At 46.5% G+C, this 13,307-nt stretch overlaps 1 protein-coding gene across 1 annotated transcript in view; it reads right to left on the reverse strand.

Annotated features, from left to right (window-relative positions):
* Positions 1-505: 505 nt before the first annotated feature.
* The window catches only part of PIGL (phosphatidylinositol glycan anchor biosynthesis, class L), a gene marked incomplete at both ends in the record, with an annotated part of 46,777 nt that continues 33,975 nt past the window's right edge, over positions 506-13,307 (reverse strand). Inside the window, 2 exons of the mRNA XM_009866665.1 lie at positions 506-537; positions 7,967-8,034. Of these exons, the coding sequence (XP_009864967.1) occupies positions 506-537; positions 7,967-8,034 (100 nt within the window). The remainder of the gene's footprint in view (positions 538-7,966; positions 8,035-13,307) is intronic.

Here is a 13,307-nt window from a genome sequence, read left to right on the forward strand (position 1 = left end):
TCAGTTACATGTAAAAGAAGCCACTCCAACAATTTGTTGTGTCTCTGCAGATTTCAGATACCTTTCCTATACACACCAGATTTTGGTGGAAGCTTAGCTTGATATATGCAACTATTTTTGGCTAAGCTGGTAAAGGTTTCTGAGGACCCTGTCACAAAAAAAAAAATAATTAAAGAAGCTTATAAATAAGATGTGACCAAAAACTTTGAGACTGAGCTGTGAGACCTGGCAATAGCACTCATATTCATGCAAGACAGCAAGAGGCACAGGCCAGATGCTGAATCACACCACTGAGGCAGAACAACCTCAAAAGACAGCAAAGCGACTGCAGAGAAGCATGAGATGGTAAAAAATTGCAGGGAGATAAAAGGGCAAGGAAGAGTTCAGCTTTGGGTTTCATCTGCATTGCAAATACAGGTGAGCTGGGCAGATGAAACCCTGGACAGAACATTCATGTAACGGCTGCCCAGTGCCTGCAGGGTCATGGATGTGTGATGTGACGTACCGTCAGGTAACTTCTGCTCCGAAAGCAGGTACCTGTGAATGAAAAGAGAGACGGGGGTAAACACTCAGTGAAGTTATTCAAATCCTGATTTTACAGCTATAAACTCTGAACCACAAATTAACCCTTTTAATACACACAGGCACACATTTACGATAGCTCATCATATAAGAAAGATCAGGAGCCGACACCGCACGTGTCAGGCCGTGGTAAGCCTCATTCTCCACACAATTCTGCCATTGCCTTCCTCATCCTAGCTGCTGGGACACAGCACAAACAAGCTCCATAAATCCAACTCGCCCTCGAACTTCTCATGTTGCACTAAGGGAAGCTGCAAGAGGCTACCAAAGGTTATTCACCTCTGGGAGCGCTGGCTCTTGAAAGCCTTGTGCCTGCTGACCAGGGACGTTGCCTCAGCAGCAGCTCCTGTTTGGGGACCAGCTTCTTTCTTTCTAACCCACACTGGCACTGGGACTTCTGTGAAGCTGCTCTGACTTTTTGCTCAGTAAGACTTTGATCCCTTCACGATTTTGTCCTAAGATGTCTCTGTCACAAAAATGCGTCCCTTGGAAACAGAAAGAGGGGACCGGAGTAGGAGATGTGAACACATATGGTGCTTCCATCAAGAAGCGGAAGCAGACAATCCTGATATGGTGAAGGCCTAAGAGGAAATTAACTTCAATTCCTTTTTAATTCTCTTGCTTCTCCTGCTCTAGCCTGTGGTTCATGGCTTCAGGGCACTTATGCTCACATCGGCCTCCAGATTTGGCCCAACACAGGGATGGGAGGAAGCAGGTCTCCAGCAGATGGCACTCAGAGATGTCCCACCCCCAGGCTGCTCCTCCGTAAGAAAAAAAAAAACAACACAAAAACAGTGGAACATTTGCCAAAAGGAGAAAGGAAATAAAAAAAGTTATTTAACCCTGTGTAATATTTAAAGAGATTGTTATCATCTTATAGTGGTGTATTTGACGAAGGACAATGTGACAATTCATGTGTAAACAACTAGGATAAAACATACTTTATATGTAAACATTTATATGTTTCTCCAGTCACTTTCAAACTAGGATTATCTCTGGCTATTGGTTAAGTTCAAGGAAAAGGATTAGCTATACAGGCATAGACAAAATAGGAAGCACGGCGTAATGAATACCCAAAGCAATTCAAAGCAAAAGTCAAGCCAGAAATGCAGGTCATGGCAGAACTCAAACAGCAATCAGAAGATATATGCCTGAAATAGATTCTCCTGCCAATGATCTCCTCTTCTCCAGAGCCAAAGATCTGCAAGCAATACCATGTTCTGCTAAACAATGGCCTTGTCATACTGACTTGGCCACCTTCTACTCCACTTCTTAAGTCCTACTGTTCTCCCAAAGACTGTTCGATGTTCCCTTGTAAACCTTAGCAGCAATTCTGGGGGCAAGGGCGAGAAGGAACATTTAAGTATCTCCATTCATGTCTGCTTTGCTCTTTTGCCAGAGGTTTCTTCACCCACAGCTAGAACCTGGCCACCCAAAGAAGTGATTCAGTATTTGGTAAAGCTTGCAGGGTGGGAACTTTTTAAAATAAGCTTGGGGAGATAAAGCAGTAACTGGTTGTGAAATCGGGCTTACTATCCAAAGCCCTAATGTCTGTTCTGGGTGTGCTGCTCTGCCATGGAGGGGCCTTCAAAGCACCAACTGACAGCAAAGGAAAGGATGTAAGAACTGCTCCAGGAGTGAACTAATAACCACCCTTCCTGGCCACTAGAAACAGAAGCAAGGAGAGATCCAGTTCACATGGAATCAAAAAAAAGAGCACCTTCAGCAGGGAAGGCAAGCTTGATTCAGCCCCAAGTTAAGGAGTTTGTGCGCGTATAAAGGTTCAGGGAGACACAAAGTGTGTTTTGGTTACTGGAAGGTCCTCAAGGCTGCTGCCAGGCAGACCTGACACTGATCTGGAAGAATAGGCATGAAGAAACTGATTCTCTCCTCATTCTCTTTGTCCTGAGCCAATTGCTTTGGCAAGGCTCTGTGGGAATGGGCTCCACCCAGCCGTAACGCTGCAGAGGAATCGCAGCCTCGCTCATTTGTGTTTCTCAGGCAAGAGATGGCAATGCACTCCAGAGAGAGAGAGAACTCTACCTCCTGCACACTTTCATAAAACCAGCCAATCATCTCCCCAAATCAATCTTCTCGCTCCCATCTCCACCCTGCTGGAGCTGTCTCCCTGGGATGCTTCCAAGTAGGGGAGAGGTTGCAGCTCTCTGTTGTTGCCATTTTGGGAATGTTGTTTTATAGATCAGACTTGCTGTGGTTTGGGTGAAAAGCAGGAGTTTGGCATAAAATCTCAAAAAGTCAAACACAAAGAGGCTCTTTTTCAGGAGCTTTTTCCATGTGTTTTTTTCCAGAGAGGCTTTTTATAAATTCTTTTTAAACATAAAGTGACCTAAGGTGGCTCGTTCTCATCCACCCACCAAGTGTGAGAGGCCAGTTGATTACAGGACACCTCTCACTGCACCCTCTTTATTATGCCTGTGGTAGGTTCAGATCCATATTTGAAGGAACTGCAACGAAGAACTTCAAAAAGGCCAGGAGATATTTGAAGGTACCCACCACTTCTGCCCTGTAAGGACTCAGCACCGACTCCTCCCTCAAGGACCAGCTGCTGTCTGTAGCTATCAGCTACATCTGCTCAGCAGAAAAAAATGAAATAGTCCAACAACCCTCATCCTGTAAACTGAAGGACTGAGCTAGCTCCCAAATCCCCTGTCTTTATTCCCTCATCCTCAAGGACAGACAGCAGCAAAGTGAGTGGGTAGCTCCTAAGAGGCACTGACCCTCGATACCCCCCCATAATGGCAAGAAGGAACAAGGCAAGATGGAGCTGAAACCTCAGTCTTGGGGAGCGCAGAACTCCTCTGGGGTGGTAGGACTGACGCCCTGATGGGTGGATTACAGTTTTGGTGATGTTGTGTTTGATGAGAAATTCTTCAATGAAATCTGTGACTTCACTCTCCAAAGCATCTCCCGTGCCAAAGGCAACGCTCTGCACTGAAGTGACTGCCCTGGCTGCTGTAGAGCGCTGGTAGTACAATTTTGAAGAGCATGGCAAAGAATGGATGTCTCAAAGATGCATTGTGGCTCCATTTAGGATCTTAACCTCTAATCTGCCCAATTAATCTGACAAAACAGATGTGAAGGAGGAAGAACAGCCAGTCTCTTAGGAATCCCAGAGACATTAGAAGGATATACTTGCCAGATGTTGAATGTTTGCTATCTGGAACGCCTCCTCCCTCCCTAACCGGACTTTCTGGCTCCATTTCCATGCACCCTGAGCTACACCATGTAGCAACATGCAGTCTTTAAAACAATATTCAGGCACTCTGTACTCGTGTGTATTGCAGCGGCAAAAAAAGGTTCTGCCAGTCAGGAAGAAAAGATGTCGATTCAGAGATCTTCCAGTTGACAGAGCTGCTCTGCGACTCTGTGCTTTGGTCGCTCCACTGTCTGGGGGAAGAATGTGCAGTGTCACGGCCCCACTCACGAGGCTAACAGTTTAGGGACGCTGCGAAGGGCATTCCTTGAGGTGGTTTCTTTGGAATAAAAGCTTCTTTGTGGGGGAATCCGCGCAATGCTGGTGCCCTGTGCTCAACTTTATCCTAACAGCTCTCAACGGTATCGTGGAAGGGCACTGGGATGAATGAACTTGGTTAATTTAAGGAAGGAGGGAGCAGGGTTGAAGGATGAGATAAAATCCAGGACAACATACCCAGCGAGGGCATTTATGCCAGGCATGGTGGTGGCTTTTGAGAACTGTACGCACTGAGTCTGTGGGATTTGGCCATACACACCTTTGATATCCTTATTTGAAGCTGGAGTTTAATCAATCCTCCTCTTTCAGGAAGCCTCAGTGCAACCCTTCTGCACAATGCTACATCCTCCCAGAGGGGGTGCTCAGGCACTGGGATGCACTGCCCAGGGAAGGGGGAGTCACCGTCCCTGGAGGTGTTTAAGGAAAGGCTGGATGTGACACTGGGTGCCATGCTCTGCCCGATGTCGGGGTGTTGGGTCATAGGCTGGACTTGATGATCTCAGATGTCTTTTCCAGCCTCAGTAATTCTGTGATTCTGACTCACAGCAGTCATAAATGGGGCATTCAATGCCCAGGCTGTGACAACAGGGCAACAAGGCAGCGGTGGCACTCCAGCTGCATCATGATCAACTCAAGAGCGATAAAGCACTAAGCTCCCAAATGTTAACTTCTGCACAGACTCGTTTACAACCTACCACTGAGCTGGCAAATGTTAAGAACCATCCTCCGAGACTGAGAGGTGTTTTTCCAAATGGAATTGATGAGAATAGGCTCAGCTAGTGATTCTTTGATGTAGTTTTTTTATATGGCATCATTGACATAAGTTTTATGGATGCGGTTGCTATAACAACATAATGCACAGTGGATAAATATAGCAGCTCCTATTTTCCACTCAGTTTGCTCTGCTTTAAGCAGACAAGGACCATTCTTTCCTGTTCTAGATGGATTTGATAGCTCACCAAAGAAAAGAAGTGGTACAGTTCTTCTTCCTCACAAAGACCGCTCCTCTCCATCCTAAGAAAGCGAGTGAACAACAAAACCAACAGCCCCCCCTGGCTAGGCTACTGGGCAAGAGGGCTTGCTGAAAATCAAAATGCACAATGACTCACACAAAACTAAACCACCTCGATATTACACGTGAGCTCAGTGCAAACATTGTCATTTCAAAGTGCAGGAAAAAGAGGTTTTCAAATATTCCTGTCACGTAGTAGCTCCTGTGCTTATTACCATAGTGCCTAGTGACTGGCCAAACGCTGACCTTCGTGTCAGTCAAGACCTGCTCCTCCTTGTGGAGGAGTGTAAAGGATCCAGCCTCTCTTTGCCACAGGGAAAGCTCCTATTCTGAGGGCTAAGAGAGGATGATTTTGCCAGATCAAGGTGGTGGGGAATGAAGCACAGCTACAGAGGATGGCTTCCAATTCTCCCTTCTCTGCTAAGTGGGATTTTCTTGGGTTTGAGTTGGTTTTTTTCCCACCTGGAAGCCAGAACTGAAATACTCCCAGAGGAGACTGAAATCAAATAGCAATTTGCGTTCCTCTCCCATCCTGTTTTTTCTTATTTTTCCCTTGCAGGAGAACGAATCCACCCTCAAACCTTGGCATTTCACAGTTCCTCTCAAATCCAAAGCCCAGACACACAGCAGCAGCTGGACTCCCTGTAAGTTGTCAGGGGAAAGCCTGCTGCAAGGGGAAGGACACACTTCTTCTGAATCATTCCTGTTCCTTTGAACCTAACCTCTGCTCCAGACACTAGAAAGAATATTTATGCCCTTAGCAGATAATACTGAGCATCTGCTCAGCTGTGACTATGAACCGTTTTGTTTCTTGAAGCTGTTCAGTAATTTGCGCCTCCTGGAGCAAGGAGTTGTGGGATGGGTCGCACAGCCTGTTCTGCCCCTGCTCTTCCAGAAAATAATCTCTGAGGTAGTTGCACGTGTCTATCTTCTACAGATTGGGAACACAAAGAGCTGAGGGTCACTGCAGCAGCCCTCTGCTTCACCCTTTCCACTTACAGCCACAGTGACAGCAAAAATCTGCAGATCTTGTTTAAAGATGGTTAATAAATACACTGCACATGCTACCTGGAGGGGAGAGTTCATTTGGCTTTGTCTTGCCATGTAGCCCTGGGGCCCCAGGGACAGCAAGCGCGGCTTTGAAAGGCCCTGCTGGCAGGGAGGTACGGCAGGAGCCTCCGTGCGTGCTCCCAGCACTGCCTGTACCAGCCGATAGGTACAAACTCATCAGGGCACTGAAAATCGGGAGTGATACAGTCACGCTCTACTTCCTTCATGGCACAAACTGAAAAATAATGAGGGCAAGCAAGCCACTAAAAATAAACTTAACCTTTCAGTGGCCACAGTATTACTCCTGCCATGTGCAGATGACTGGGCCACCATGCTTATTTCTGCTGATTCAGGACTGGAAGAGAGACAAGGCACAAACCAGCCCTCAGTTCATGACAGCCGCTTTTACTCTGGTGTCCCTGTCACTGTGTCGCTCATCAGCCCAGGACAATGTGCTGCTGTAGGCTAAGGACTAATGCAAAGGTCTGAGTTCGAAGATAATGAAATACTTCCTAGTAACATACTCCAAGATAAGAAGAGCGTTAACACAGTTATCCCCACTGCGCACAGAGGAAACCTAAAGCACGAAGATGGCGAAGTCTTTTCTGCATAGTCAAAAAGTGAGACAACAGTAGATCTGGGATCAAAATCAAAGAGTTTTCCGTAACTTTCTCCTACACAGTTCACCTGCTAGCTTGCCTTCCCTGTATCTTCTCGTCAGGATGCAGCAGGACACCTAACAATGTCCCCTCCATTCCTATTTGCAGGCCGTACAGCAACTGACTGAACCAGCAGAGGTCCAGGCAGCTGGAAGTTCTCCAGTCCCTCCATGCCTATGGTCTAAGCATCGGTCATCAACCTCTGGTACTCACTCACTCCTCAAATAACCCTGTGCCGGAAAGCATCTCCCCACTTAGCCCAAACAAGCACAGTGTTTGCTTTAACTCCGTCCCCTTTCCTTCTCTTAGGCTATTTCTGAAGTTGCTGGGAAAAGCCATGATCCCTTCTAACACTGAATTCCAGCCGTCAGATAGCATCAAAGACATTCAGCGTCTTCCCAGAGGAGCTCAGTAGGTCACAGCACGAGTTCCGTGGCACTGCAGCTTTCTCTAGGCAAGTGAGAAAGGCAAATCACTGTGATGTTGTTAGCTAGCAGAGCCAGAGAGTTATTTGAATTGCACAGATGATTCAGAAAACAAATGGGTGCTAAAAATACAAGACATACTTGCAAAGAGTTTTTCTCATGCCTGGGAAAGGCAAGGGCAGCTCTGGAAGACATCTCTCTAGGACGCCATGAGGTCTGACTGAGCAGAGGGTTAAAATAAAACACAGTAGCCGTCTTGCCAGCAAGATTTGGCTGATTTTAATACAAGGGATTTTTGTCTAGCAATCCTCCCACACCACAGAGAGGTAAATTCAGGTACCTGGACAGGATGGCAACATCCTCTGGAACAACGGTGCAGAACTTTCCAAAATCCAACTACCACCAGCTCAGGTATGAGCCGTTCACACTCTCCTCACAGCAGAAGTGCAAAGTGATCTGTGGCATATTTTAGTGGGATCAAGGACAGGAAGAGCAAAGAGGGCCCAGTGAAAGGGAGACTGGCAAAGCACCAGCGGATGGAACAATGAAGGATACTGTAGGTCATTCGCAGAGCTGGGAGAGTTTTTCCAAACAGTATTGTGTCCCACAGCCTGGCACTCACTTGTATCGAACACGTTAACACTGCTTTTGGCTCTAGCTATTGGTTTCCTGCTTACACACAAACAGCACGTTCACCCTGTAACACTACAGGGAGGCATTCAAAGAAGCATTTAGAACTCTGTACCTTAAAGCAGTGTAAAGAGAAATGTGGTTAGCATGGCCACTTACTCCTCCCGCATCAAAGGTTACCACCTGCAATAAAACCACAGAACAATAACCATTTTGCAGAAAAAGGAGACTACGCAGTTACCCGTTCTGACATCTAACGCACTGCTCTCCCAGCCTATTGTATCTAAAGAGTTGTTTTTGTGTTACACAATGAGGCCTTGAGCATGAACTCATGCTACAGAAATACAACTAAACAAACAAGACACCCTGGAACTAGATGACTACACAGTCTAACAGCTTGAACAACAGAAAGATGACAAATATCATGTTCCCACTGGCAGAAAGCACTTGGTACTTATTACCAGGCCAAAAGGTTACTTTCAGAGTGATCTGTTGCGAATTTGTTTCTGACCCGAGAGGTCCAGCTCTCTGAATCACTCTCTCCTGGATTTGAGAACATACTGCAAAGCCTGCAGATTACCGGGGCAAACGGTAGTTTGCTGTACTGTGAATCAGGACATACAGCTTTAACAAGAGCAACACCGTCATGTACTGCTGTCCTGATGGTAACGAGGCTTCATCACAGGGTAACACAGTGATAAAATAATCTGATATGAAAAGAAGCTTTTTTTTTAAGAATCAGTTGACTGCACTTTTTGTACATCCAAGTCAGGCTTTTTGCTGAATGAGAAGACCTTATTGTTTATTGCTTCTCTGCAGGGAGGAATGGGAAATTCATAACGCAGAAGTAATGTGTGAACAAGTCACCGGCCAGAGCACAGGATGCCCTTGGCTCCCTGCCCTCAGCCCTACCAATAACGTGTTGGGGTGAAGCACCCACCCTGAGGGCTCGCTCTGCGCAGGACTGTGAGGTGGGTACCTACCGCCTCCTGCTTCCAGCCTAGAAGACAAAGTGGCAGCACCGTGCGGAGCTGACAGGGACTGTGTGCAGGGGATGCAGGCTTTCCAGCTGGTGACAGTGATGACCCTCGGACAGTCTAAGGTCAGGTATTTGCTCTGGGAGAGGCCAGGCAGCAGAGCTCTCCGCAGCTCTATGACCAGGAAGAAATGATAACCTCCCCACATTTCAATCCCCGGCTGCTTCCTTGCCAGCTCGTTGTCTCTTCAGGGAAGGAAGTGCTACCGCCTTGCTTACTCACCTCGGCTCCCTCCTCAAAACCTAATTTATATGCAGGGCCTGAAGTACGGGGTTAAAGATCAAGGGAAGATCAAAAGCTGCCCTGCCTTTCCTGCCACTTGCTGTTCCACCCTCCAACAGGGCCCTCTCAAACCCAGGGGATATTGTGTAAAGAGGGAGAGGAAGCAAAAAGACAGTGACAAGAAATACTTCAAAACCCACAAACTCCAGACAAGCCTGTTTACAAATTCATCCACCCAGTACGTGCCCACAGTTAGACCTTCCACTTTGCCCAGTGGCTGCAGTAATGCTGTCACCAAGCAGCGGGGTTGTTCACTGCTGGCAGGAAGCAGTGGGACCCAACTGGGTTTTGTTCAGGTACAAAGAAGCATTTTCTGGGCAACCTCTATTTTATAAGTAGAAAAATTATGTCTTTGGCTGCTTTTGCTGCACATCAGCATTACCTGAGAGGCTCTGCAGGGTCAGGCACGGAGTGAAGCCCTCCCTAGGGATACCGGCGTTTTGAGTAGCTCATCCGGGAAAGATATTATTAAATTCTGTACAGCTCAGGGAATGAGCACAGCACCCTGCATTTTACAGATAAGAAGAAACACGCTCTGAAGTCACTCCTACCTAAGTGTACCCCCCTCACTGCAGGCAGAACAAATTCTTATGCAGGTGAATAATAGAGCTGGACTTGCATTAAATCTTTTTACTAAATGAGGACTGAAGAATGGTTTATCTCCTCTGCCTGGTCGTTTATTTTCATAAAGTTTTTTCAAACATGCATGTGCACACACACACAAATAAAACTGCATTATTCTTGTTTCCTTAGGAAACCAAGCTAAAAACCCCAGGCAAGCCAAAACACACACTTTTCCTTCTACGGAGGGTACAAGAGAACAAACCAAAAGACTGAGATAAGAAACTATAGTGAGCAGACTAAATAAGCAAATCAGGTTTTGGTTTTTTTTTTACAAAACTGGCTCAGGCCAACTGTGGGAGCAGAGGGCTGGGTTAAGAAATATTCTTGACGTGGAAATTATCTGTGCAGAAACACCTTTGGAGGGTTTTCTTCTCCGTATCTGTTTTGAAATAGGAGCTGCTGTTCTTAGTACTGTGGCGCTTACGTAACAGCTGAACTAGCTAAAGAGTTCGCGCAGAGTTAATTTTCAATCAATGTTGTCTAATTTCCTGTTAGGACATTTGCACCTGAACTGCCTTTCTCTTCAAATAGACAAATTTGTAAGTACAGTTCCCAAGGTATCTGCACACTGACCTGGCCGCAGTGGAATTCACTTTCTTTGCAAAGAGACCACCTTGGAAATACTGGCTTCTCACCTTCAGAGACTCCTCCCAGCACACAGGCTGGCTCTGACACAGCAGTGATGTCCCATGGGACATTCTGCGTCTGTTGTCTAAACAGGGCACTGATTCCACAGCATCACTGTGGTGCTTGGGACTTAAAGCAGGCAGCAATCATATGTAAATATACTCCTCTGGCTTCGTGACTCACTTCATCGGTAACAAATCTGAATTTCTTCTTCACTTGCTGAAGATACTTTCACACAGGAGCTTTTACTTCTTCCGCACGGCGCAGCTGGCTGGTGTGCTCGCTTCTAACGCATCACCTCAACCAGGCTGATGACGAAATTAACAATCAGGGCAGGATGAGAAAACCTGAATGGCTTGAAACTGTCCGGGTTAAAAACAGGCTCAGCCAGTTTTGGGAGCAAAGGCTGGGATAGGAAATATACTTGATGTGGAAATTATTGCTCGGTGAAATCTTTAGGGCAAGGGAGAGTTCCCTCCCCACACCTGTTCTGAAATACGAGCCATTGCCATTGGTGCTGCCGGGTTTTCTTCTGGGTGACCTTGGTATTCAGGAAATTGAGCTTTCACTAGTGGAAGCCAGAGCAATAGCCAAGACAAACAGGTTCAGAAATCCCTTCCGGAGAGGGGAGAGCACAGAGGAAATCACTCAATTACTAGCAGAAGAGAAATCTCCTGAGCGGTCTGGAGGCCATGCTCCCTCTATACACCATGTGCACCTCAGGAAAAAAAGCACTCAGAGCTGTGGGTCTCCCTTGCTCTTTGTGGTGTCAGCGAGTGCTTCCAAGGGAGCACACATCCGCACAGGGAGACTGGTGACCACTGGGTTTGAGCTGCAAGTGTGTAAGTCATGTTACCAGCTCCTGGAGTTAAAGGTCTTGGGGGTACTGAGGTACCTGAGGAGACTGCAAGCTAAGCAAGGAAGGGAGGAAAAGGGATGCCGAACTCTGTCCCAGCTCTGCTGTCTCCTCTAGCAAAGCCCACGTGCTGGACTCCCTATCTGGTGTTCTGCAAAAGCATTTAAAATCCTCTATGAACACCACACATTCAAATGCTCCTGAATTTTAAGTGTAGAGATCGAGATGCAAAACATGAGACCTGAACTCATGCTCTCAAATATAAGCTCCAACCTGAGTGGCATTTGCAGAAGGATCTGGGCCTTCTAGGCTGGTTTGGAGCTGACCCCAGACAATGGGACTCTTCCAAAAACGGTTATACGGACGTTTCCATCAATCTGTAGCGGAAAACTGCTTGTAGGAATGTGATATTGCTGAATTCCGGTCTTGGCACTGCATCTGCCACAAATACAGTCTGAAAGTCACCTTCTAATCCAAGCTCTGCTATCACCAAACCTGAGATCCTGAAGAGCGGGATTTCATAATCTAGAGCCTGCCTGGGGCTCACACAATACCACGTAACATTACTGCACACTCTGAATACTTTCTAATCTGGATCGAGACAGATTAGCCTTGGCTGCCTCCTCTCCCAGCAACACTGGCTTTTGCTTATAAATCCAGCAGGCAGGAAATAATTTCCAAACTCTATAAATTAGTCTTGGCTTTGAGAACACCAATCGTTAATTTCTGTGCCTACGTTATTTAATGTAGAGCTTGGATGAAATATGACCCTGTAGCTCTCAAAAAGATTGAGTTACTCATGGACTTCCAGGGCAACTGAGGAAGTGAGTAACTATGCAATGGAACAAAAACTACGTATAACATGGTGTGACTCCTTGCTTTGCAACCTTTCCTTTCACACACGGTGGAATTGCAGCCTGCTTCTCCACTGCCAGATGACACGTATGTTCTGTAAATAAAAGATACCGTTCTCTATGCTATGACTATGGGGAGAACCGAGGAAAGTTTTCCCACTGGGACAGCTGAAATAATACATCTTCCCATCATGTTAACTCCACGGAGTTAGCTTGTTGTGTTTGAAATTGTTACCTCATGCTTTGACAAGGCTCTTTTAAAATGTTAAGTCAACTCTATCAAGTTCAACATTATTGAAAAATGGACTCAATTTACCTTTCAAGGCAAGGCTTAGAATGGCAGAGCTGCTCCAAGAGTGGCTAACAGAAGTTTTAAAAAGCAGAATGTTCAACAAAGGTAATTAGGGGCTTCCTTTGTTGCTCTTGGCAAACTAGGTCTGCTTCTCACTGAATGGTGTTAGAGCAAACATGCGAGACCTGCGCGATTACTGGGGACACTTCAAGTAAGTTGACAGAGCGGCTCATTACCACCATCCCCAAGAAGCTGCTTCAGTCGCCTTTGGCACTGCTGCCGTGTCCATTTTGTCCTCAGTGCTGCTCAGGGAGGTGCTGGGGGATGGCAGCGGGCCCTGCCGCAGTGTTCCTCGGTTCTACGGCTCCCCCAGCGCGGTGCGGAGAGCACTGGGGACTGGGCATGTTTCTTGCTTTGAAAACCCAACGCCTTACTGCTTCCCCAGCACCAACAGCCTGAGTTTAATTTTCTCTGAGGCAAAGCTCTAACCCTTTCTAACCATCTAGAGGAGTTCCAGGGTTCTACTGGGATTCTGGTGCACTCTTCCTCGTGCCTGTGAGAGTCACAAACAGGCAACATGAATCCTCTTGTGCTAGGAGCTTTCAGATTAGATTAAAAACTACCTATTCACGGGGCCAAAAGGCACAAAAAGAGTCTAGGAAAACTGCATTTGTCTCTGTGCACAGCAGAGAATTTCATGGAAAATTAGCCTCAGAATCAACACAAAGTTGGATGTATGATGCTGGTTTTTTGCTCTCACGGGGCTTTCATGCTACAGGAGATGTGGTTTCTTGTTTTGTGAATTGCTGAAAGGCTTTAAGAGTTTTGTGATTTTGCTGCTAATCAGTGCATGACAGTGACATGCCTGATCAGAGCAAGGTTCA

This window comes from Apaloderma vittatum, unplaced genomic scaffold, assembly GCF_000703405.1.
Source record: "Apaloderma vittatum isolate BGI_N311 unplaced genomic scaffold, ASM70340v1 scaffold15013, whole genome shotgun sequence".
In the NCBI taxonomy this organism is placed as follows: Eukaryota; Metazoa; Chordata; class Aves; order Trogoniformes; family Trogonidae; genus Apaloderma; species Apaloderma vittatum.